General features: G+C 36.9%; 1 protein-coding gene across 6 annotated transcripts in view; it reads right to left on the bottom strand.

The window, feature by feature from the left end:
• LOC105040788 (uncharacterized) overlaps positions 1 to 23,927 on the bottom strand; it is a 30,275-nt gene that overhangs the window by 661 nt on the left and 5,687 nt on the right. For 3 of the 6 annotated variants that reach the window (XM_029263274.2, XM_073254486.1, XM_073254487.1), the window contains exons 3-16: positions 23,607 to 23,672; positions 17,940 to 18,005; positions 17,772 to 17,854; positions 15,103 to 15,154; positions 11,105 to 11,170; positions 10,448 to 10,515; positions 10,325 to 10,373; positions 10,122 to 10,206; positions 9,890 to 9,991; positions 5,186 to 5,237; positions 3,014 to 3,065; positions 2,822 to 2,938; positions 1,816 to 2,733; positions 1 to 350 (exon numbers count right to left, since the gene is read on the bottom strand). The exon at positions 1 to 350 is cut by the window's left edge and continues 661 nt beyond it. In XM_029263274.2, coding sequence (XP_029119107.1) covers positions 1 to 350; positions 1,816 to 2,733; positions 2,822 to 2,938; positions 3,014 to 3,065; positions 5,186 to 5,237; positions 9,890 to 9,991; positions 10,122 to 10,206; positions 10,325 to 10,373; positions 10,448 to 10,515; positions 11,105 to 11,170; positions 15,103 to 15,154; positions 17,772 to 17,854; positions 17,940 to 18,005; positions 23,607 to 23,672 — 2,126 coding nt within the window. Of the gene's footprint in view, positions 351 to 1,815; positions 2,734 to 2,821; positions 2,939 to 3,013; positions 3,066 to 5,185; positions 5,238 to 9,889; positions 9,992 to 10,121; positions 10,207 to 10,324; positions 10,374 to 10,447; positions 10,516 to 11,104; positions 11,171 to 15,102; positions 15,155 to 17,771; positions 17,855 to 17,939; positions 18,006 to 23,537; positions 23,559 to 23,606; positions 23,673 to 23,927 lie in introns of those variants that run through there. The other 3 variants (XM_010917479.4, XM_010917480.3, XM_073254488.1) reach the window with 3 other exon arrangements.

The raw sequence follows: 23,927 nt of genomic DNA on the forward strand, positions 1-23,927 counted from the left end.
AGCCTCGTCACTTGTGCCGCAAGTTGTGCAGCCAATATATTACGATTACTTCCAGAGCTTCCTGTTGCTGCACCAACAGCATTTTGTGATGCTTGTTGAACCTGCATTGTTGGAGGGACACGAGTAAACTGTGGAATATTTCCAGATTGGCAAGTAATTTGGTGTGTCCTCTGATTAAGTAGATGGGGATTTTGCAGTTCTGACACAGGATGCAATGTAGCTCTATAAGCAGCCACTCCTCTCTGTTGGTCAGCTGGAGATCTTGTGCTTGTGAGATATGGTGCTGGAAGGCCCACCACCTGGTGCAATGCTGGGTTCAGAGTGTATTGGTGGTCCTGGCGATCTCGGTTCTGCATATGCAGTAACCAAATGGAGTTAACCCAGTAAGAGAATCACAAATAAAAGTGCATGGTCAGATAAACTTATCAAAGCAAGCACATCTAAATCAAACAAATCTCAAAAATGTTAAAAGCTACAGGAATATCACCCATGACAACAATATAGTTTCAGCATTGGTAGGCCAAACTCGCTACAAATAACCTCCCAATATAATGATCATAAGTATTCAGTTTCTGAAAGTGATGATCAATTGTGGACCTGAAGATGTTGAATAATTGCAAAAGCATTTACAAAGAGTAATGCTTCAGTGCTGTTTATAGTTATAGCGAATGCAGATGCAGCTGATAGTAATTTTATCGGAACCTGCATATAGGTGAAAAGATATCATATGCTACTGAAAGTCTATCACAAATTTTAACCAGTAGCAACTCCCCTGAACCACTAAACTCAGGGCTGATCAGGGAGAATTACCAAGTGATCATGTGTGGTTAACGACAATGGCAGTTGAGTTTTATCACTCACATAGTCACATGTTCAATTCATCAGTGACATGTAATTTAGTTATGTGGCAATTTGTACCCTCTGATCTCTAAAAGGGTAATCTAAGATGACACATGATGTATAAAACCCAAAATCACCTTCCAGAAGCAAGATATCGGATATCCCAATATACATGCAATCAAGTACAAATCTTATAAGATAGAAATAGTTTTGTGACAATCAACCCACACTATGAAGAGACAATAATCCAATGTATAGTGAAAGATCTAAGAACATCAAATTGGATTGCTGAATATTCATGACCATGATAAGAATGAAGTCAACACAAAATAATCAAATTGCAAAAGTAGTCACAAAGCCATTGGAAGGCATCATTTTTGGGTTTACTAATGGTTAGAGTGTTCTAATGATGTTCTTGGGTTTGAGCTATTAAGCTTTGTACTCATGATTGGTATCATCTGTATCCAGGCCTTCTAGTGGTAGCCCAGACCATAAAAGCAACATGTTCATTTGACTGCAAGTTGTGATGCCTAGTTATACAAGCTGCAAGGATCACAGCGTTTGACAAGACAATCCGAAGACCATTTTGTCAACTCCTCTTTGTGCTCCTCTCCTGTCTTCTCCATTCTTTTAATTATATATTTCCTTTCACTTACTCTTTATATTTCTCCCATTACATACCTTTTTTCCCTAATATATTTGAGGATGATATACCAGATACTGTGCATGTTGCATGTCACTTACAATCTTTGTTTAGAGCCTATAAAGGTCTTAAGGCCTGATTCTAGCACCATAGGTCCATAACCTGAAGATCTAAGAGTCTTCACAGAATAACCATTGAGTGATTCGAAATTCTGACAATGAAGAAAAATTATGAGGGAAACAAATAAACTGATATAACTCAGGTAACTTTCATGTAACACCAGATTATGTTGGCTTCAATATTGGTTCCTTCTAATTCAAAAGTAGAAATACCTGTGTCACTGTATGGAGATGCAATGATGAGGAAACTGCATCAGAAGTGCTTGAAAGTTGCTCAATTTCCATGTCACCACTTACCGCCCCAAACCCATCTGAGGCAGATGTTAGTGGAGGATTTGTCTGATAAGATGCAGATGCAGGACTGTTGGGGATGACAGATGTGGAACTGAGTATATTTGTCCACATCCTGCGAGATGAATTGGGTGTCTGTGTCTGTGTCTGCACTGGAAGGGCCTGAACAGCTACAGGGTTCCTGCTGATATGTCTAGGTATTGAAGGCCTTGCAATTTCATTGTTGATAATTGAACCTCCAAAATGTGACTGTTGTAATTGCATAAGCTGTCTTAGTTGTGTTGCATGCTGAAATGATAATGTTGGTTGAGAAAGTTCATGATTGGCTGCGGCATCCCGATTAAGTGCTGGTGAAACAGCGTCTGTAATAACAGGATTCAGTACAATATCAGGCACAAGAGACTCCAAGGTTCCAGATGCACGAGCATTTGATCCATTTGTGGGGGCTAACGACACATTTGAGTAATTAGTTAATGATAAATTACTAGACCAAATAGCATCCACATGATGAGCAGCAACTTGAGTGGTCACAGAAGTACCGGCAACTGGCAGCTCAGAATGAAGTTCAGAGCCAGAAAAACCTTGAATATGTTCAAAAGGTTTCCTATCTTCAAATTCACAGGTACCATTTTGACTCATTTCACTTTTGTCATCATATTCCATCGTCAGGTCCACAACAGTGCACGTGTTGATATCACTCTGGATGCTATCATCTTGCTGTCCCTCAAGTCCCCCACTGTGCAGTTCATTTGTAGTTCCATTATGTTCGACGACCGCCTTCCAAGATTCATCAGCATAGATAACAACATCAGAAACACCTTCTCCTGCCTCTTTCAATATCTGAATAAGAAGAAAAAGAAAGAAAACATCATGCACTATGGTGGGAAAGTGAAATGCCCCATAGTCAATGGATAGTTGAAGAACTTACCTTAACCATATTTTGATCAATACGCAAGTCAATATAGCTAGTAGGTGTGTTACAACATGGGCAGTGCCAGGATGGCTTCCGTAAGTTCACTTCCATGAAATTGTCATAATCAAAACACTATGGAAAATCCTCATAGAGTCAATGAACAGCTTTGTCCATTTCCATAAAGCAAACAAGCAAAATGAAATTTACCTGATGGTGTTTGCAGAGATGTCCTTTGACAGGAGTTTTTATGCGCTTAAAGCTGCACATATTAGGACAGAAAAAAAAAGTATTGAGTGATGGTACATAATAATACACTAATAACTATGAATGATGCATTGAATGCACCGGTATTAATGTCAGACAGATTGATTTTCATTTCATTTGGCTAATCAAAGGAGAACATTGAAATCATAAAGACAATAATCAGTACGCAAAAGCTATCTGTACACATGATACCTTTCCATTCCCCACATTAAATGGCTCAAAAAAGTCATTCGCACACCTAAGCCTGAAAAGAATGATATGAAGGCTTTTGTTGTCAAATCCAAATATTGGACTCTGTTAGCCCTCATAAATGATCAAGCCTTCAACCATAGGAGGCAAAGAGCTGGACCAGGACTGGAATTTGATGAAGGGAAAGATGCTTGTTTTGTTGTTCAAAGTGGCATGACTGACGTAAATACGAGTGCCATTTGGCAACGGCAAGTGATCAGATCAATGAAAACATGCAAATAACATCATCTAACTAGACAATTCCAGAAGCATGGAACCACAAACATATCAATCATTGGGGCATAAGACAAATATACGTGTATGACTTGGTCACTAACATGGTGAGAAAATCCTGCGACAAATGAAAGATAAAATATCAAGCAAAGATTAACAGTACCATACAATATATATGCACACATCCCCACATAATGAGTCCTCATGAAAAGAAGGGAAAAAATGATTTCTGCACTCTCTTAGGAACCAGAATCTCCAAATCCCGACCTACAAACCCGAGAAACCAAATAAATAACGGACAAACTCCTCAAGAAATCCAGATTTTGGGCTTCCCTACGAAATTCGGGCTCTTGGATCTTGACTCACAAATCCTATTTCAACTGACCATTTCTTCTCTCTTTAATCCAATCCATCTATGTTTCCTCTCACATACATCACACATGCCAACATCTAGCAGAACACAAGTATAGGCCACCTAAAGTAGAAAAAACATATAGGTAATTAATAAATTGACAACCTTCAGCATTATATGTCTCACAGATTTTAGTGGTTCTTATCAGTCTTCAGTAATTGCATAACTCATAACATATGCATTTCTACTTAACCCACAAACTGGTCCTATTTGAAATGTTCATGCTATTTCATTGATGTTTTTTATGGTAAAAAGAGGTCATGAGAGCCATGATGATAGGGATTCTTTAATTCCTTTTCTCCATAATCTTTAAGTTATATCTTCAATTCCTCTAATACTCCTACTAATCTTTAAATCTCAAATTAAATGCTCATCCTCAGTCTCATCAACTAAGACTTATGAAAGTAGAGACATCTAGAGGCTTATAATTAGCCTTTGGTGAAAGTCCTCTGTCACTATGGCTTCCCATGCTCAAATATAAGGAAATAAACAACAACAATTGATTCCACCTACATATTTATAATGTGATAAAAAACCTGGAAATAAACAACAACAATTGATTCCACCTACATATTTATAATGTGATAAAAAACCTACTCAATATGCCTTGTTTACCATTGACAGCTATTATTCCTTCCACAATTTTTCAAAATGTAGATAAATATTACTTGAACATTAAGTAGGCACATAGTACATCAAACTAAATCAAAAGGAACCTCAGCTTGATAAGCTGCACAGTTGCAAGATTCCCAGCAATCAAGAATGTAGGTCCTGGCGGGACATCGGGATGGGGTACCATCCCATGTGTCCAGATGGGATCGTCCCACCATTATCCCAGCATCCCGATCAAGACGTCTTAGAATCTCCTTTGTCCCAAGTGTCAGGACAGGATGGGATACCCATGCATTCTATTCTATAGGGAAATCGGGACAGCCCCGTCCCATGCGATTGAAAACCTTTTCAGCAATACAACATGGAAGTACAATAGTTGCATTTTGATGAAGTACAAGGGCTTGGTAGATGACTTGAAACCTTGGTTTAATGTGAAATTTATAAACATATAAGAATATGAAAAATGTCAAGTTATTTATGGCAGGAATAATAAGAAGTCCTATAACACAAAGTTATGTGTAGAGTGTGTATGTGCAAATGTGTGTGTGAGAGAGATAGAGATTAAATAGAAACACTTTACTGAAAAATAGTGGTAAAAAATAGTTCACTCCAAGAATGTTCTAAAATACCTTATTGGACAATTCAGCGATATTCTTGATGGTCCCTCAATGATCTCAGAATCTAGCATCAAATTCATAAAAATGTGTTCATATTAGCAGCGCATCTTAAAATTTAAGTATAATCCTTGAACATGATCAATTGTAAAACAAAGATAGAGTTTATCTATTTATAATTGGATGATTTGATTTCCAGCATAATCTATGTCAAAAAAATAGAATTGGTTGGAAACTCAATGCTTCTTTAACATGTCTTATTGGCTACTAGCCCGGAAGGTATTTCAATAAACATAAGTTAATAAATTCCAAACTAAGAGAGAGTTGATAAATTTCAAAAAAAGAAAGTATGGAAGACCATGACAGATGGTAAGCAATGATGCCTTTTTATATATGGATTAACACCAAATTCCTTTTCTTTTCCTACACTTTTTTTCTTCAAATGTTGAGAAAGGTTATACTAAACTAGGAGTGCAATCGAGCCGAGCCAAGCTAAATTGAGTCAAGTAGCTGGAAGCTCGAGCTTAACTCGACTCAAAATACTCGGACTTGAAACTTGGTTCAAGATCAACTAAACCTTAATATCCCAAGCTCAAATTCGACTCAATGAAAAATAGACAAACTCGAGATCAACTCGACTCGACTCGAATATCAATAAAGCCATACTCGAGCTCGAAATCAAGCTTTAGTCTACTAATAATATATATATATTATTATATATATTATAAATCAAAATAATATTATTAAAAATATAAATAAATTTGAGAAGACTTGCGAGCTTTCAAATTGAGTATCTTGTTACTAGAGCTCAACTCAAAAAACTATTCGAGTTACTCGACCTCGAATAGCTCGCGAGCAGCTCGACTCGTTTGCACCCCTATACCAAACCTTTCTTCAAGCATCATTTTTTTGCTTTCCCCAAGAAAGGTAACCATCAAGAGAACTTCATCTTTACGATTTCCAGAGCAAGTATACAATCATAGTGCCACAGAGATGCTTTATAAAACTTAACAAAAATCAGCAAACTATGTTTCCACCAAAAATATCAATGATATGGAGTAAGAATAATTTGAGATGAAACACACAATTAGTCGTTACCATGTGTATCCAACAGGTGCACTAAAACTAAGAGTGTTAAGGAATTGAAAACAAGCTAGACATGTTAAAAGGGTGAACACCCTAAGGTTGTCTATTCTAAAAGTTAGGCACGAAAATAGTTGGACATTAGTATATTTATTTTGGAGGTCCGCTAACTGATGGAGAACTAAGATTACACAATAAGATTATCAACAACTTGGAGTGTAGCTCAAACTTCAAGAATGGAATAACAGTTAAAAACAGCATACCCCAGAAACTTCAACATAGAAGGAAAGTAAATTGCATACACAATGTTCCCTCAATAAAACATATGGTGAACAATAAGAATGTCAACAGGCCAGATCTGAGTCATGCATATCCGAAAATTTTAATAGGCCTGACTTGACACCCTGTACCAACAAACTATAAAAGGTCCAGAGGCAGCCCTGTCCTAGCAAAGAACTATTCAACATGCAAACAAATTAACTCTCTGTAATCATCATAATCATTTGTCAACAACCTAAGGTCCTAAACCATTAAGGATGAATTCATTGGCTAACATTCCCAAAATTTGCTCCAGATTTTTTTCAAAATTCTACCTTTTTCAAGGTCTCCGTGGCATCTCATATCAAAATGTGTATCCATTGAAAATATTGTATTACCAAGTTTTAGCAGAGATGCACTTTTACATAGATGTTCACTTGTATGTTCGATAATGTGTAATTAATGACATACAAGGAACAATCATAGAAGATCTGATCAGCAAACACCAGAGGTTCAGTGTCTCGCATCCTCGGTTCCATCTATAGCACCTCAAGTAATGTCAAGTAACAGAAGGCACTGGAATCCATACCAGACCCATAAGTTGACCCAAATGTCTTTGATTAGACTAGGATTCTGTCCATATGTTGGACAAGTTGCACAAGCTCTAGCATAGACTTCATGTGGTTGTTTTGATTTTTCTTTACTTATTTCCATTTCCCGCTCCACTTGTTTAAGCAAAAGTGGAACTGCATTGCTTTTGCTTCCTTTAACATATAATCAAGATAGAAACAAAACAAGGAGAGGATAACACCATAACACCAAAGCCCAAAAAACTGTAAATCATTAGTTATTAAAATAATCTGAGTAAACAATAGCCTCGTATTGCCTCTTGGTCTGCCCAAGATAAAGCTTTTTACAAACTTCAAAGTTGCTGGCATGAACTTGGTAAACGAGTTTTAAAGTATGTAGGTTAGTAGACAGTGAAAACTACTCAAAATTGAAACAGGTTACCAGGTTATTAGGACTTACAGCTGCATGCAAACAGCATGTCTCCATTGCAGTCTAAAAAAACCTAGAGCTAGTACGTTGATTATTTCCCACTATTGATTGACTAGTTCTCACTTAACCTGCATTTAGTTGAGCCACCAAATGGCTACAAAAGCAAAAGGTCTCAGCTGACAGCTCATCACTACAGAGTGTGATGGTTGATGGGCTTCTTTTGCATAATAGCATTGCACTCAAATGCTTCAGCTTCAAGAATATTGGAGTGCCAATATGGCACAACATTCCATCACACTCTAGGCACACAAACTGACACTTCACTGCAAGTAATCACCCAATCCTCAACCATTTCAAGTGACAAATATCAAAAATATAAAATGCCTGAAGATCTTTATGAAGTGAAATGATTTTCTCCTGCTTTTGATGCAGTAAAACATAAAACACAACATGTACCACTGTTTTAACTACCAGAATATACACGGCATATTGTACCATATGGGGAGGGAACCAATACCTGGCATGCACCCAAACCAAGTGCACCAAAAGATGTACCACGCTGATACTGTACAGTCGAGTGCCAATACTGGTGCCGAAACCAGTATAAAACCTTAATATGAACTAACAATCAATCACATCCATGCAGCCACCCACACCCATGATGCACATATATACAACTCAAATTTTTTCCATGGTCTGGATGTTGATGAACCTAGTTTCTTCTTCAGAAATACTAGGCCTAGACATGTTCGAAATGTCTAGATTCCAAATGATCTTAAATTATTTGTTAGAGGAGGAGGTATTGATGCAAATAGGGTTTGGATATTATTTAGACCTATTGCACTGGAGAAGGAATAGAGTCAGAAATTCCATTGATGATTAATCACTTGAATCAACCATAACCCATATGATTGAAATCAAAAACAGTCTCAGGACATGACTCAACATCTCCATAGCATTCCTGGCTTCCTGCTTCAAGTTACAATGAATCCACCCAACAAAATATTAAGACATCATATTCTAGAATCCACCCAACAATAAAAATGGCATTTAAAGTTTATAAAAGAGTTTTTTTACCCCCACTCCAGAAATTCTTTGGAAATTCTCTTGTTCTAGAACAACAACATAGCCAACACAGTGAAATAGCCCTTATATCAACAATTTACATTTATCTTACTTCTAAAACATCAACTTCATAATACATTTGAGAACCCAAAAAAATGTTTGATTCTTACCGAAATTCTATCTATTATCTATCCGAAGAAAGCACCACCATAATCATATACATTACCAGGAAGCCTTATCACATTTAATTTAAGTTATTTCATCACTCTTTATGATTCACCAGTGAAAGAATAAACTTGTGTTCATATCCTTTCTACAACAAGGCCAATATTTTGTTCAGTTTATCACCATAAGGCCATGACCTCATTCATAGTCTATCAATCCCAATTATACCTTTGATACTTTCTTAATATGGTTCTCAGCTCATCTTAGACTAATACAGCAGCTGTAATTATCAGATACACCAGAGGACCTTCTATATCTCAGCAATACCCATGAAAGAACAGAGAAGCTGTTATTGGGTTTTCTTGACATATTTCAGTGTTAACGAAGAAAAAGTGTTAATCAGGAAAAAAATGCTCCCAGTACTACCTCACACTTGCAATTGCACTTCTATACAAGTATTTTCATTTGACCACAATTACATGAAACGTAAACAAGAATTATAACCCACACTCATTTAAATGAGAGCCAGATTTTATTGACTACCTATCAAATTGCTTTCTCGTTTTGAACAAAAGGTAATAGTACTCTCTACATCTCTAACAATGTTTTCCTCAATGAACAGAATTAATTTATTCAAACCTTCACAACTGCAAACTTCTGGGCTATAATTTGACCATGGAGTTCGGGAATCACTTGGCACATCTCCCTCTAAGGACAAAAATGATAGCTTTTACAACATATGATCATTTTTTGGTAAGAGAAGCTGCAAAGGCTGATAGCTTTTAGAATCAATATTATTTATATCAAATCATGGGCAGATATTATTCTATACTTTGAGAAAATAATTAACGACAAAAATGTAAAAGAAATGGAGCAATTTCCACGGATATAAAACTAGAGAATATGGTGGGGAAAAGTGAGTTGCTTAGAAAGTAGGATATTTAGAGGTTACGATTGCTTTAGATGTCTGGAAATGTTTGAGATTTATATGTCTTATGTGATTGACTAGAACAATAATCCAAGCAAAATAGAAAATAATACATGTCATACCAAAGGTGCTAGCTCTAGGGGACAAAACAATCCATTTCAAATTGACAGTCTTGTCAGTGAAACAAAAGCAAAATACTGACCAAGTTTTGTCTTGCTTACCTGAAACAAGTTCTGCAACCACAGGCCGGACATAATCTTGGAGTACTGGGGCATCAAGGTAAGGTACCTTGCTCACAAAGGCTATTGCGATGACATAATTACCTGTTATTTGAGTTAAAAAGGGGACTGATTACAAGCAGATCAAGCAAAGGCACACTATTTTTTTTCCTTTATTTTTGTGAAAAAAGGTGAACTCAATTTTGAAGCCTTTCATGCATACGCATGTGCATACCATTAAAATATCCAACTGCCTGGATAATATTTGTCCCATATTTGAGCATTCTAGTAATATCTGTAGGAAACTGAGGTCCAGTATCCTGATGAATTAGAAAAATATATATTTAGTATGTTTATGTTGCACCACTCAGAAGACCAAAAACAAAAGAGTGACTTGAAAAGCAGCCATAAAAAATAAGTCATTGAAAGCCCACAAACCATTGATATATTTGTCCTTCTATCAATGCCTCTTCCATTCACCAAAAAGCTGAAAAAAAAGGGGCTTTAAACTTTAACAAAGATCAAACTCGCTGTATTGGAAGAGGAGAAAAGGAGATGTACCTCACATGTGGTGGGCTTCTAATGCAAGAGGATGTCTCTAATTTATCTGTTTGAACAACAAATAGCCTCTGCAATGATGCAAAGTTAATAGACAACCAACATTTGGATGGCTTGAATATAAAAATAAAAAAGCAAAACATGTTTTTCATTATTGGGTGGTGCACGCGACAGCATTCATCAAGCTGGGCACGTGGGCTCATCCCACCTGCTCTGCTTTGAGAGTCAAATCTGTGCTATGAGCAGCGTAGTGCATATTTACTATTAAAGCTATCAAACATGAACGGAAAACAAAGAAAATGAATCTGGAAGCAAAAAATAACTGTTTACTCATTACTAAATTATATGTATATTCTCAAATGAAATCACATCAAATAATTAATCCAAAAAGAACCCAGCCAAGATATCGAATATGTGGGCAAAGATACCTCACTCCACATCTAAATAAATAAAGATATCAATCAAATGAGAATAGACATATAAGAAAACAACAGTTCCCTGCCAGTGGGGCTGCCTCCACCAGCACAAAGTGATAATAATAATGTACCATGCAACAATTACAAAAACTGTATCTGCCCGTAGACCTCAGATTTGTTTTCAAAATGGATCAATGCTTATCGAAAAAGTAAACTACAGAGCATGTATCAAGAAAATGCTTACGATTTTTTCATCTGCAGGAATATTCCTTCCGATTTGGAAATCAGTCATTAGAATATCGTAGCCATGCTACAAAACAGAGGAGCAAAAAAGAAAAAAAAAAATAAAACTTTCCTGAAGAATCAAGTCCTTTCACAAAACTTCCAACAGCAGCATAAAGCAGAATCAGAATTAACTTAGCAATGAACATAGATGTTATAATAAATAAAATTAGTATTAGTTTTGCGTCAAGCTGCCAAAGTCAAAGCAACTAATGAAATGGCTCAGATGTAAAGTAGCAGCAACAATAAAGCCTCCAGATTAACCAATTGGGAGAAATTAAGTAGCAGCAATGCACATAGATGCATAAATGCACGAGTACATGTCTTTTTCTTCCTATAATTAGTATCCAAATGTATAAGAAATTAATGACGTACAATAAAGCATATGGAAGTGCTCTCAGCATATCAGAAGAATGCAGAGTGCCAAGATTTACTAATAGATAAACAATGCAAACCAGCAGTGCATAAGGCAATAAATGAAAAACATATAATGTGTACAGGAAGGTGGTGTGCAAAGCATTAGAGCCCTTACTTTCACCATATAAAACTAGGTTACCATTTTCATGTAAACATAAGTTGATATTTAGAAGAGCCTGGTCCCTTCTCATATATAAGTAAATATATGTATTATGACAGATACATTAATGCTCAGTTGACCAAGCATCTCATCAATATGTTCTCTAATATCTAATGTGACTTCATGGCTTGGGTTGATACCTTATTTGCATAATAGATGGAGGTTTATGAGATTATTGGTGTATTAAAATATATTTTCAAACTACATGCTATGTTCCCTCTAAGAAATGACAGAATGGAATATGGAATTGCTTTAAAAAAATGGCATCACCACATTCTTGAGATTGATTCTGTTCTTCTGATATTTGCTTCGATGCCTTGAATTTGCGCACCTTGCGTTCTATCATATGCTAACCTCTATTTCCTAGTTGCAACCATGCAACTTGAGAAATGCAGTTAAGCTGGCATGTTGTCTTCTATAAAAGACTACAATCAGCATGATTTGATTTCTTTGCCAATTTGTTTATTTGTAGATTCTCTCCCTTTCACATCATATTACAGATGCAGTTCTCCTCCAACATTTACTTGCAAGCAGATCTTTTGGCCATCAGTTCCTCTTTCAGTACGCTACCCTTCTTTTGTGACAGCACCTCATACTCATGAATTCCTTCCTCTCACTCCTAGTTATACTCATGAAAACTCTCTCATAATTCAAGTTTATACTCAAAGCCGCCTCCTGTATGGCACCGACAAAGTGGTTGGTGGTAACAAGCTTTATTAATGGGTCAAGTAGTATTACAGTCGGTTTGTTATAGAGTCCAACCCTTTACAATGCTTTCAAGGTTATCTCGACACCTAAAGGACATGATGGAACAAAAGCACACAAATACACAATATACCTTGTTGAGTACATTTATTTTATCAATCAATGGACTATAAGCTATCCAAGGGAACCATTTTTGTATGTTTTTCCTTACTTCATGAATCCACCTATTGTCTTCTTACCAATAAGCTTATCTACACAAGTACTACTTGCTTAGCATTGTGGACCATGCTTACATGCTTCATTCAAGTTCTTTTTGATGTTAAACTTCTCCAACCCAATTGTCTAGGCTATTAAATGGTCTAGAGACTGCAAGAGCAAGGCTTCTTTATGGGCTTTCACAAGTTCAGAAGATGATTTTGATCCAGGCAGAGCAAACCAACAATATCGCCAAGTACCTTACTATGGAACAAACAACTTCCAAGACTGTATTCAAGGACCTTTCACATGACATAAGCATTGAGAATTCATTACCTAAACCTGTCCTTCATGATAAAAGATACTGTCAATGTTACATTTAGTCCCAAGTATGATGCATGTCCATATTGATTACACTGATTTTGCCATCATCATTGTGTTGGTCTTTCCCCCTTCCTCTTGACCACATAAAACTTTTGTTGCTGATTTTTGTTAAAAGAATGCCTATCCATTATCTTTTATACATTTGATTATTGTGCTTCTGAGACTCTCTTAAATATCAGAGATATCACTCTACTATATACTTATAAAGGTGGCTAATTTTCCTGTAAATACAAATGTGCAGTCAATCTCATTTTCAATTAGAAAGAATCAAATTCACCCACTTACACCAAACAGCTTGATAAACCAATATAACATCCTCTAATTAACTGAACAATTTGAAGAATGTCCTCTACCCATAAATGCAAGAAATACTTGGAAATACCCACCTCATTTCTTGAAGTTGTTGCAAAGAATATCCCCAACTGATAGACAGCACATAGAAACAAAATGACCCTTCATATTTGAAAAAGAGTGCCTCATTATGCAAATTCACGGAAAGATAAAATGGTTATTTTCCTCATCTTTAATCACATTTTGGAGGTGTTTTGTATCCAAAGCAGTGAGCTTGGATTCCTGAAGCCTCTCCATAAATTTCTTCAACTTTACCATGCGATTTCTTCAGCACCAACTAGGCCATAGTACCAACGAGTTGCTCATCACATACAACACGTGCATACATACACACTCTGTATGTAAAGGTCTGCTTGGAACCATACAATATGCATATACTGGCGCTCATTACAGAAAGGTTTTAGAGGTAAAACCTAAAAAAATAAATAAATAAACAAAAGAGTGTTATGACGATAAGCAATCCCACCTAACCTTTCATATCCATGACATAGTGACATTTGACCAGCAATTTTTAGCATGGGGAGTCTATCTGATAGATGCTCTTAATGTTATCCAAAAATACCCCTAGGAAACACATTGCATGCCCCATTCTCTCTTATGCACCATAAAATGCAACCACTCCCTTGCCCCACCACAAATCCAGACCACTGGTGCAAGAAATGCACCCTCAAGCAATCATTGCCCAAATGCTCTATGATGCATTGCAGACAATATACTTAGTACAGTTGTTGGCATCATCATCCTCATCAATAAGCTCATGGTTTGACAGTCAAGAATGTCTGAACCCACACCTTCAACCTAACTAGCCTACACCTGTGGTTGACCCTGCTAGTGGTGCATGAGTGTGAGAAATTTTATAAAGTGAGCTCAAGGTGACAATGAAAAGACGATCTAATTTAAGATGGTGAAAAAAATGCACAAGTTGAAAATCTACTGAAATGAATTAAGGGGGTGATTGGTGTGACAAAGGAGCAAGAGAACAGAGTAAAGGAAACTAAAGGTTTTGCTCGGCTGTCAGGTCTAAGATTCAAACCATGATGAACTTCAGCTCAAACCCACAAAAGTGATAGAGCACATCAGCAAATGCCAGCCAAATGGGATGGCAGCACAACAGAGGAGACTCTTGCCACTTTGCCACTTAGCATTCAGCAAGGATGGCAAGGTATGCTACTTATTCCATAAGTTATACAAGTCAAACCAGCTTTTAACCAACAAGCTTGGTCCCATAACATTTTTAAGTAAGAAAAATTCATTTATACCTAAGAATAATAGTAGGAAATTAGGAATAAAAGGTGATTGGAAAATAAGCTCAATCATTGTCGAGTTGGCACATGTCAAAAGTTGACATCCTCATTCAAATCAATAATGACAATTGCCTAAGATGTATTGCTACTAAGACAATTTTCTTATTCTTGCTCTACAACTAGTACGCTTTGTGTAAAGCTATTTTTTGATCACAAACTCTGGCCATTACTAAGACTAAGAGAGTTATGACTGTCAAACATCAGCAGCAAGTGACATAGGTATTAATTTGTTAAGAGGCAAAAAGGGCAAAATTTAGACGAACAGACATAAATATCAACCATATCACAAATATATCTGTGTAGGTTAAGATTTGCCTCCAAAAAAACATTAGGCTTATAATGGCAAATAAAACCAAGCATAAAAATCATGATGGGTCGCACTATCACAAGCTCAAGGTGTAGATGTCTAATCGTTATAAATGAAAAATGATAATACCACCAGACCTTTGCTTCAAAAGAAACAACCAAACGAGAAAACTTCAAATATGGATAATACCTGCAGATTGAAAAAGATGGTATACAAGAAATGCATCAGGTGCAATAGAAAATCTTTATTAAACTAAATATCCAATTATGTTGTAACTTCTTCACAGACCAAGCAATCATGTCAATAACCATAAGGAACACTACTTAATCATGTCTAATCTATTTGAAAAAATCTATATATAAAAAAATAAAAATATTAGCATGATTATTTTTATTTTTTGATGCATAAGCAACATATGGTCATAATTATCAGAAATAGCCGCATTCAAAAATTTAGTCTTGATTTGACACAATTATCCGCAACAAAATTCTTGTTTATATGCTAATATACAAGTACTAACCATATTATATCCACAATCAGTAATAGCATAATGTCAAATGATCAGAAATAATCAACTTAAGTAAAAAATACGAAGAAATTTCAACTTGGCCCAGTACTATGAAGGCATTTACCAATTTTTCTATGGATTGTGCCAATGAATCTGCAAAAACAATCCTCAGTTTGGTGCTTAAACATGAAAACGCTTGCATCAAGAGTTGCAAAACTCAGTTATTGAGATTTCTCAACATTATAGTGAATATATTCTCTCAATGCATGTAATAAGGTACATTATATAAAGGTGAAAGATTCTTATTAGTTTGGAGATAATTGTCAGCCTAAAATCAGCATATAATGAGCCGGCTATAAGTCCTGAGGTACTCCTTATGTATCTTAGCCGAAATTTTATTTCCACCTTTCCCTTAATGTTTAAAATCTATGAATAAGTACTGTTTATACAAAAAAGATTATATGCTTGTCGAGACTACCCTTTTACATTTAGCAACTAGAGATAAAAGTTCAATTATTTTTAATGGCTTAAAAATAGGAGAAACTTCAGTGCACCTTCATCCTAACATGTGCAAAAGGTATTAGAGGATATAACATCAGGTAAATGGGGTTAATATACCCATAAAGCAGTGAAAAAATAGTAGTAACATGTAGATTGTGGCTTTGGCTAGACTAATTAAATATCTTCAAAGACTTTAAGTGGATAAAAAAGCAGATCAAAATGGGAATGTAGTAGATGAAGATGCTTCTTGACTCTCATATTTTAAGAACATAAGTTAAAATGAAGACCACGCAGACTAAGCCTAGTTTAACTTGATATGGGATCTACTAAAGAAAACAGTTTTAGTTGGGAATGCTCAATAGATTGAAAAGATTTTATGATCAGTTGTCAACAAGACGTCAATCCTCCAGTAATCAGTGCCATATTCCTAGCCCAAGCAAATCTAGGCACGACAAGAGCTTGCATGACATAAGCTTGCCATTAAACCTATATAGCCAATTGGCAGACAGGGAGGAGCGCCTAAGTTGTACACTTGTAATTTAAGTGCACGCAGGCAATAAGCAATCTTCCAAAATCTCCCTAGCAAGGAAGGTCAAACCGCCCTAAACTAGGGAGTTCGGGCCATACCGAACCAAACCAGTTAATGACCAAAATGGTTCAAGTGGACAGATTGGTTCAGCCCTTTAAAGCCCCCCCAACTCCTAGGAGGTCTCTCTCTCTCTCTCTCCCCCCCCCCCCCCAATCACCCTCTCCCTCCCCCTCCTATTTTGTCTTTGTTGCTTGGCCATTGCCATTAGCATGGCATACCCAAGAGGGCCGAAGGGGGTGCGAAGTCGACTTTCCGCCAGATCTACTTTCACCTCAAAGCAAAGTTGCTTGAGGATCCCACCTTTAACTTCACTGGCATGGTTGTAGATGGCCTCGCCAATGGGGTAGACACCAAAGGCGATGAGGGTGATGCAGAGGCTCAGAAGGGCATGGCACATCGGGTTGCTGACCACCAAGTGCTTCATCCTTTCATCCCTCCATCGGAAGAACTCCCCCAACCTAGGAGGTCCTCTCTCTCCTTCCTTCTCCCTCTCGCTCTTCCTGATTCGGCACATCCTCGAACAGCACAGTGGACCCCTATTGTCCTATGCCAATTGCCAATCAATATGAGCACTGGTACTGGTTCGACGAACTCCCCACCCCCCCCCCCCCCCCCCAAACAAAAAAAAAAAAAAAGACATGGAAAATCTACATGAAGGTGAAGATGATAGCTTTTGATGTCAAATCCAGAGTTCACCTCAAAGGTACAAGTAAACCAAATAGTCAAATAAAAGTAGCTTTAGACTAAGATCTGAAGTAGGGAAAAAACTTAAATTAAGGTGCGAGGTGGTTGCTGACTTGGTGAAAAGCCTTAGTTGTGTGTAATTCACGTTCAGCTGCAACATTGTGCAAGGCTTCCCAAGCATGAAACTTCGTGAGTTGAAAACCTATTCCACCATGAGGCACATGGACTGGTTTTGTTCCAATGCTCTTTTCTAGGGGGAAAAAATATCAACTTGTGTATGCAAAATTTAGTGCAAATACAAATGAGAGAACATCCAGATATGGTTAATAAGGTTTATACATGTCATGGTGCAGTGGACAAGGTAGTTACATTTCTCAGTACCAAGTAGTCATGCAGCACACTAGAAGAAAAAAACGACCATCAGCATTTTCACCACTCAAAAATGCATAATAGACAAAATTTTTTATTTCACATCATAGTATAAACAAAAGGGACACTACATAGGCTAAGATAAAATTTCATACCTAGACATGACAATGGATATAGCGTCTAGAGCATTAATTGCATCAGTGGCGGCAGTCTCTGGCATACAAAAGCTGCTGCATAGCTACATACAAAAATTCTGTTATTAGAAATAAAGGCCAGAACCAAGAAATATAGTACAGCCATATTGTGTTGGGACATTTTTGAACCTCGTTCGCCATGCTAAGTAGTTCTTCAGAATCCGAAGACTGAAACCATCCTTTCTTACAAGCATTCTAAAATATAGACAGCATGATTAGAAACATGACAAGAGTTAAACAAACTGGTGATACACAATATAGTGGCTAATAAGGAACATCAAAAGGGAGACTTTGAGATCAAGACCCAAAGAAAGGGTATAATGCACAAAATAGGAAGTTCAGAATAATAGAATCAACAGAATATAAAACAGAACTTCATCGATATGCAAATATCGCATGTGATATTTCTGCGGTTTAAAGCAACAGATAATTAAGTGGATGTAGGTGCTCTTTTTGCTCAAAATTCCCGAAGAAAGAAAATAGTCTTACAATAGTATCTGAAATTTTACCAAATAGAGGAATTGAACTTCTTACCTAGGCAATTTGGAAAAATGTAATATCTGATTGTGAAATGCTAAACAAAACTATCCATTTAAATACAAATTTCCTTCTACTGATCAACATCAAACATTTTTTTTATTGTCGATTTCCTTATACTGATCCCCATCAGGCATTTCTGAAGTTCCATTCAAAACAGTCCCAGAAACAATATTCGTGCACACATAGCTCGTCACCATTATTACTTCAGACTGAAAAGGCAGCCCCATCATTTCAATCAGAGTAATGTAGGAAGCACATACCAGAATTTAAATAGAAACATTAAGACCGTATAAAATTTGACCTAAGACATCCAAAAAGAACTTGCAGCATCTTGGAAACCATTCCCAGGAAAAATAAATACAAAGCAATCAAGCATCCAGGCTCAACAGAAAAGACCCAGAAAGCTTAAGCTGGTTAAGACCACGAATCTAAAAGCCCACAAAGGTTTCTGTTTCTAACTTGAGTTGAGCAATAATAATGGTCTAACTCCCTATCAAGTTTGTCTGCCTCAAATTTGCTTACATTAATGGCCTTCTCATAAGGCCATTGTTTGAACAAAGCTACTTGGAGGTGGCTTCAGCTCAAAGGAAGTGATTGACTAAGCATCAAACAAAAATTTCTTAGTGATAAATTTTAGTTGCAGTAAAGTCGGTTTAAATTAGCAGTAAGTTCATGTACACTTGGCTGAACGATTAGTCCTGTAGCCATGCCACCCCTCCCAAAACACACACACACACACACACACACATATATATATATATACATATATTATTTGTGACTGGACAGTCTTAGAGATTATGCTTCATGTGCAATCCACATGCTGACAATAGCTAGTCAAAAGAATGTTTATCCAAAAAGTATTCTGCCCCAGAATAAGGAATTTGAGAATATTTGATGGCAAGGGCCAGCAGTTGAGCTCAAAGAGAGCAGATTGCCATGTTGATGAAGATATATGACTTTTGTGTAGCAAATCAAGTGATATATTGTTCTAGACAATGAGAAGATTAACACTTCTTGTTTTTTCACATATGGCACTATTCACATCTATCACGATGAAAATGAATAGAATGTGACAGTGTTCACAGGAATATTATAGGTGAGAAATACATATATTGTTGCATAACATGGACATTAACCTGTTTTTATTAGTTGTCTTTTAAGCAATGCACCAGAGGCACTAAAAGTGATCATGATGCCCAAAGGACATGGGACTCCACTTCATAATATATCATTGAGATAGTAAAGAACCCTCCCTGTGTACCAAAAAATAAATAAAAAAAAGAATGCTCCCCAAACCACGCACTGGGACACCCCTTCTTATGATGAAGGAAAGAGCCCAGGGTTTATCATGTAATAATCATGCCAAGCATCCTGAATCTGGAGCTCTCCCCTAAGGCATAAATGCTATCACGGCCTAGAATTGATTGACTTCAAATGAGATAATGTCCTACTTATCCAATCACAAATATTAACATTAAGTGTGCACCCACATATCTCAGATCACTGTTTTAGTTATTCTATACCTAATGATCAGCCCTATGCCTCATTTGGCACCATGAAGGAAATTCTTAACCCTGCTTGCACATCTAATGCTGCATACAACTTAAAAATCAAGAACAACCCAGTCTTCAATGGACACATGGGGACTTAATACATCGAACCTCCTACAGTGCATGAGCCATGAAAACAATACCATAAGTGCCACCTCTAGATCAGACATACGCTACTGTGAAATTACAACTATATATCACAACATAGAACTTCAACCTATGCTAGGATGACAATAATCATAATCCTTGGCATTTTGGCAATGAAGAAGGTATGCTGTTGTCGTACCTTTGTGTTTGTACATTAATTTGATATTTTGACAATACTCCTCATGTTGTTCCCTTTCTATCAGCAATTCTTTGTACCATTATAAAAGACTTGGGCTTTCTACCTTAAGGTTTAAGCTCTTAAAAATTAATATGTTTTCCTATCAAACACAACGCCATATTTCGACCCGGACATTTTCGGGATGCCCCTAATAACCAACGAATGGCAAGTGCTTTTCGATACATTTTTTTTTAAATAGAAAACACTAATATCAAACATTATGGTTGAACTTGGTTCAAGGAAAAGTGGCATAGGGATAGTTATTCCTCATTGAATAGGTATTTCTTTTCTTCTTTGGCTGAAATTTCTCATTCCCGACTAGGATAACTGTAGGTCCAGGACAGAGGATATCAATGACTATTAGAAAAAGAGGAAGGTACAAAAAAAAGCAATACTAGAGAAAAAACATGCTTCCTTTTAAATTGGCTAAACTTTTTCATTCCTGGATGAATAACTCCAGGGCTGAGGGTATTAATGAATATTAAAAAAGGAGCAGTGCAAAGAAGAAAAGAGCTTTATTCCAGAAATAATGCACCCTTTTATATTGTTACACCAGGAATAAGCAAGTTTGACTAGAATAGCGATCCATCCCTTATACCTATTTTTTTGAACTCATTTGGCAGGAACAGGTTTTATTCCAACCTTACTCCTGAACCAAGCACAATCTACTTGTGCTTAAAGCATACTAAATCGATCAAAGCATGATAACTCTGTGTGATTTAGGATGAATAGACGTCATTTAAATGTTCAAAAATATTCTTGTTTATCATTATAATGCAATGTAAAAGGAGTAATAATTAAAGATAAGAAAAGGTATTCCTCTTTCGAGCTGATGCATACCAGCAACGAAACAAATGATAGATTTAGTAAACAACCTATAAAAGATGCCACAAATCAATTAACAATTTTGCTACATCCAGATGCCCATCTTATGTACTTAGGCCTATCTATTGCCCCATATTATTATATGCACAAGTTATATTTCTTAATAACTACTAGAACTCTTCGGCTATAATTAGTTCTAACCTTGGTCGGCGGAACCGTCCCGAATCACCCGGTCTGGGGCATGCTGAACCATACCGATGACTGACCGAGACAATTCTCATGTTCGAAATGAAACACCAACGAGGAGGGGAGGGACAAGGAAAGAGAGGAAAAGAGAGAGTGGGGGGGGAGGGAAGGACAGGGAGAGGTAGAGAGCCTCGAGAGGCCATCGATGGCCCATCGAGGCCGTCGAAGGGCTGCTGTATCTATTGGAGGGCCGGCAAGGAAGGGGGAAGGGAAAAGGAAAGAGAGGAAAAGAGAGAGAGAGGAGGAGGGGAGGGAGAGAGAGAGTCTTTGTAAGCTCGTCGAGGCCACTGGAGGACCGAGGGTTGCGATCGAAACTTGGGCTCCTATTTTGCCTTCATTTTTTTCCTCGTAATTTCGGATGAAATCGGCAACATGATGAAATATGGGCATCCACCCCTATTTTGATTAGAAGCCTCGATCCTCTAGTGGCTTCCAGAGGCTCTCTCTCCCTCTGTCCTCTCCTTCCCTCCCATCTCTCTCCCTCTCTTCCTCTCTTTCCATCACCCTCCCCTATCCTCGCCGGTCCTCCAGCAGATGCAGCAACCATTCGACAGCCTCGACAGGCCATTGGGGACTTCCGACGGCCTCCAAAGGCTCTCCTTCCCTCCCCATCTCCTTCCCTCTCTTTCCTTCTCCCTTTGCCTCTCTCTGTGTCAGTTCGGTTCTGATATGGAATAGCATGGGGACATTATCAAACTATATCGCCAACTGATCGATCCAGGCTGCGATACTGGCATGGCAAATCTTGGTTCTAATCAAGAGTATGCCATCTTGATATCGGGCTCTATACCAGTGCCATTCTGTCACTGTGTCGGTACATCTATTATGGAAGCCGGTTCAACATATCGAGTGTTGGTACGCCATCTATACCATATACCGATACCGAACTAGTATGGCTCGATACATCCTGTACTGCCTGATTCGGTATGGTATGGTGTACCTTGATTTTAACTACTTAATTAGTTTTCCTTAGGATCCATTTGGTTGCAGTATGTCAGATTACAAAATAATCTGATAATTCCTACGAATCATTTATCTGAAAAAATGATTACGGAGAAAAATAATTTTACTATGTTTGATTTGTGAAAAAATTACTCCAAAAAATGATATTGAAAAAAGATTACTACATTTGGTTGGAGGTAAATCTACATAGAAATATGGCAAAATTTACAAATATACCTTTAAACATAAAATACTTCTTTAATACTATGATAGCATTGTCATTTTCAATTAATTTTTATATAATGACTATAACCACATAGCTCTTTATATAATACTATCTCCATCTTAATTTTTTTTTATAAAAATTTTTTATTGAATGAATTTGAAAAGACATCAAAGTAAATTCAATAATTACATATACAGCTTTATTGAGGATATTTTTATCAAATATGAATTACCGTCACTTAGAAATTTATCAAATACCAACCTCCCCATGATGTTTATTTTACCTTCTCTCTCCGAAAAATAAGCATGGGGCCCACTAACTTTTTTACCATCTCTTTCTTCCCTTTTTCATACCAAACATAGTAATCTGACATGGGAATCATTTTCCCATGCCAGATTATCCCAACCAAATAGCCCCTTAGATTCACTACCTCACCACTTTTATACTTCGTGTTGAGAAGCTAGATGATTTAACTATTCTGAAAAACCTTTTCACAAGAAAGATCAAAGTCGGATTACCAGATATCCTCTGCTGAACAAGTAGCTGAAGCAGGAATGAATGTAGCATCTTTACTTTCTAGAATCCTAATATTCACAGAATGATTTAGTTAAGACTTTAGATAAGCCAATAGAGTAGCTCGTCTCGTCTCATAGAATGAATAAGAAGCAAAGTCAATAGTCACTTCAATCGGCATAATCAAAATAGGCATATTGGGAAGGAACAGTAGAGGGCTAGAAGCTACTCGTTCGTATTGGGAACCACCACAGAAAGCCTCACAACACCCGAAACTGCCCACTCCTATGAGAATGATGACTAAACCCGCTAGAAGATCGTTATCCATCATAGGCTCATGCAACTCCCTACAAATTGATGAACGATTCGAACCCTAGGACATAAATCATGGGTCTTATTTGAATTGTGATCCAAGAAAAAAGCTACAGAAGTAAAAGGTTGCAGATATTTACTTTGATTATTGCATAAATTGTTATCAAACAACATCAGTTAAGAAGTTGTTATGACACAATTTATTTAAATGAAAGCAGAGCTAGACATGTCACAAACAACAGTATTACCTTCATGTTTCATCATGCCCACATTACTGTGGAACTATAAAAAACTGTGCCCTGCGAAAGAGAAACTACCTTGGCAGAAATCATTAGCACTGCTACAGCTGATTGAAGTGATGAATCATTCCGACACTGATATGCCTATTTAGAATGAGAACCAAAATAATAAAACTCTGAGAGTTAGAGCAAAAAGAAAAGTTGACATGCAAAGAATAGAAGCAGAGAAAGAAAACAAGGAAAAAATGCACCAAAGTGATGAATCATTCCTACGCTGATATGCCTATTTAAAATGAGAATCAAGATAATAAAACTGTGAGAGTTAGAGAGAAAAGAAAAGTTGACATGCAAAGAATAGAACAGAGAAAGAAAACAAGGAAAAATTGCACCAAAGTGAAA

Source organism: Elaeis guineensis, chromosome 3, assembly GCF_000442705.2.
Source record: "Elaeis guineensis isolate ETL-2024a chromosome 3, EG11, whole genome shotgun sequence".
NCBI classification, from domain to species: Eukaryota; Viridiplantae; Streptophyta; class Magnoliopsida; order Arecales; family Arecaceae; genus Elaeis; species Elaeis guineensis.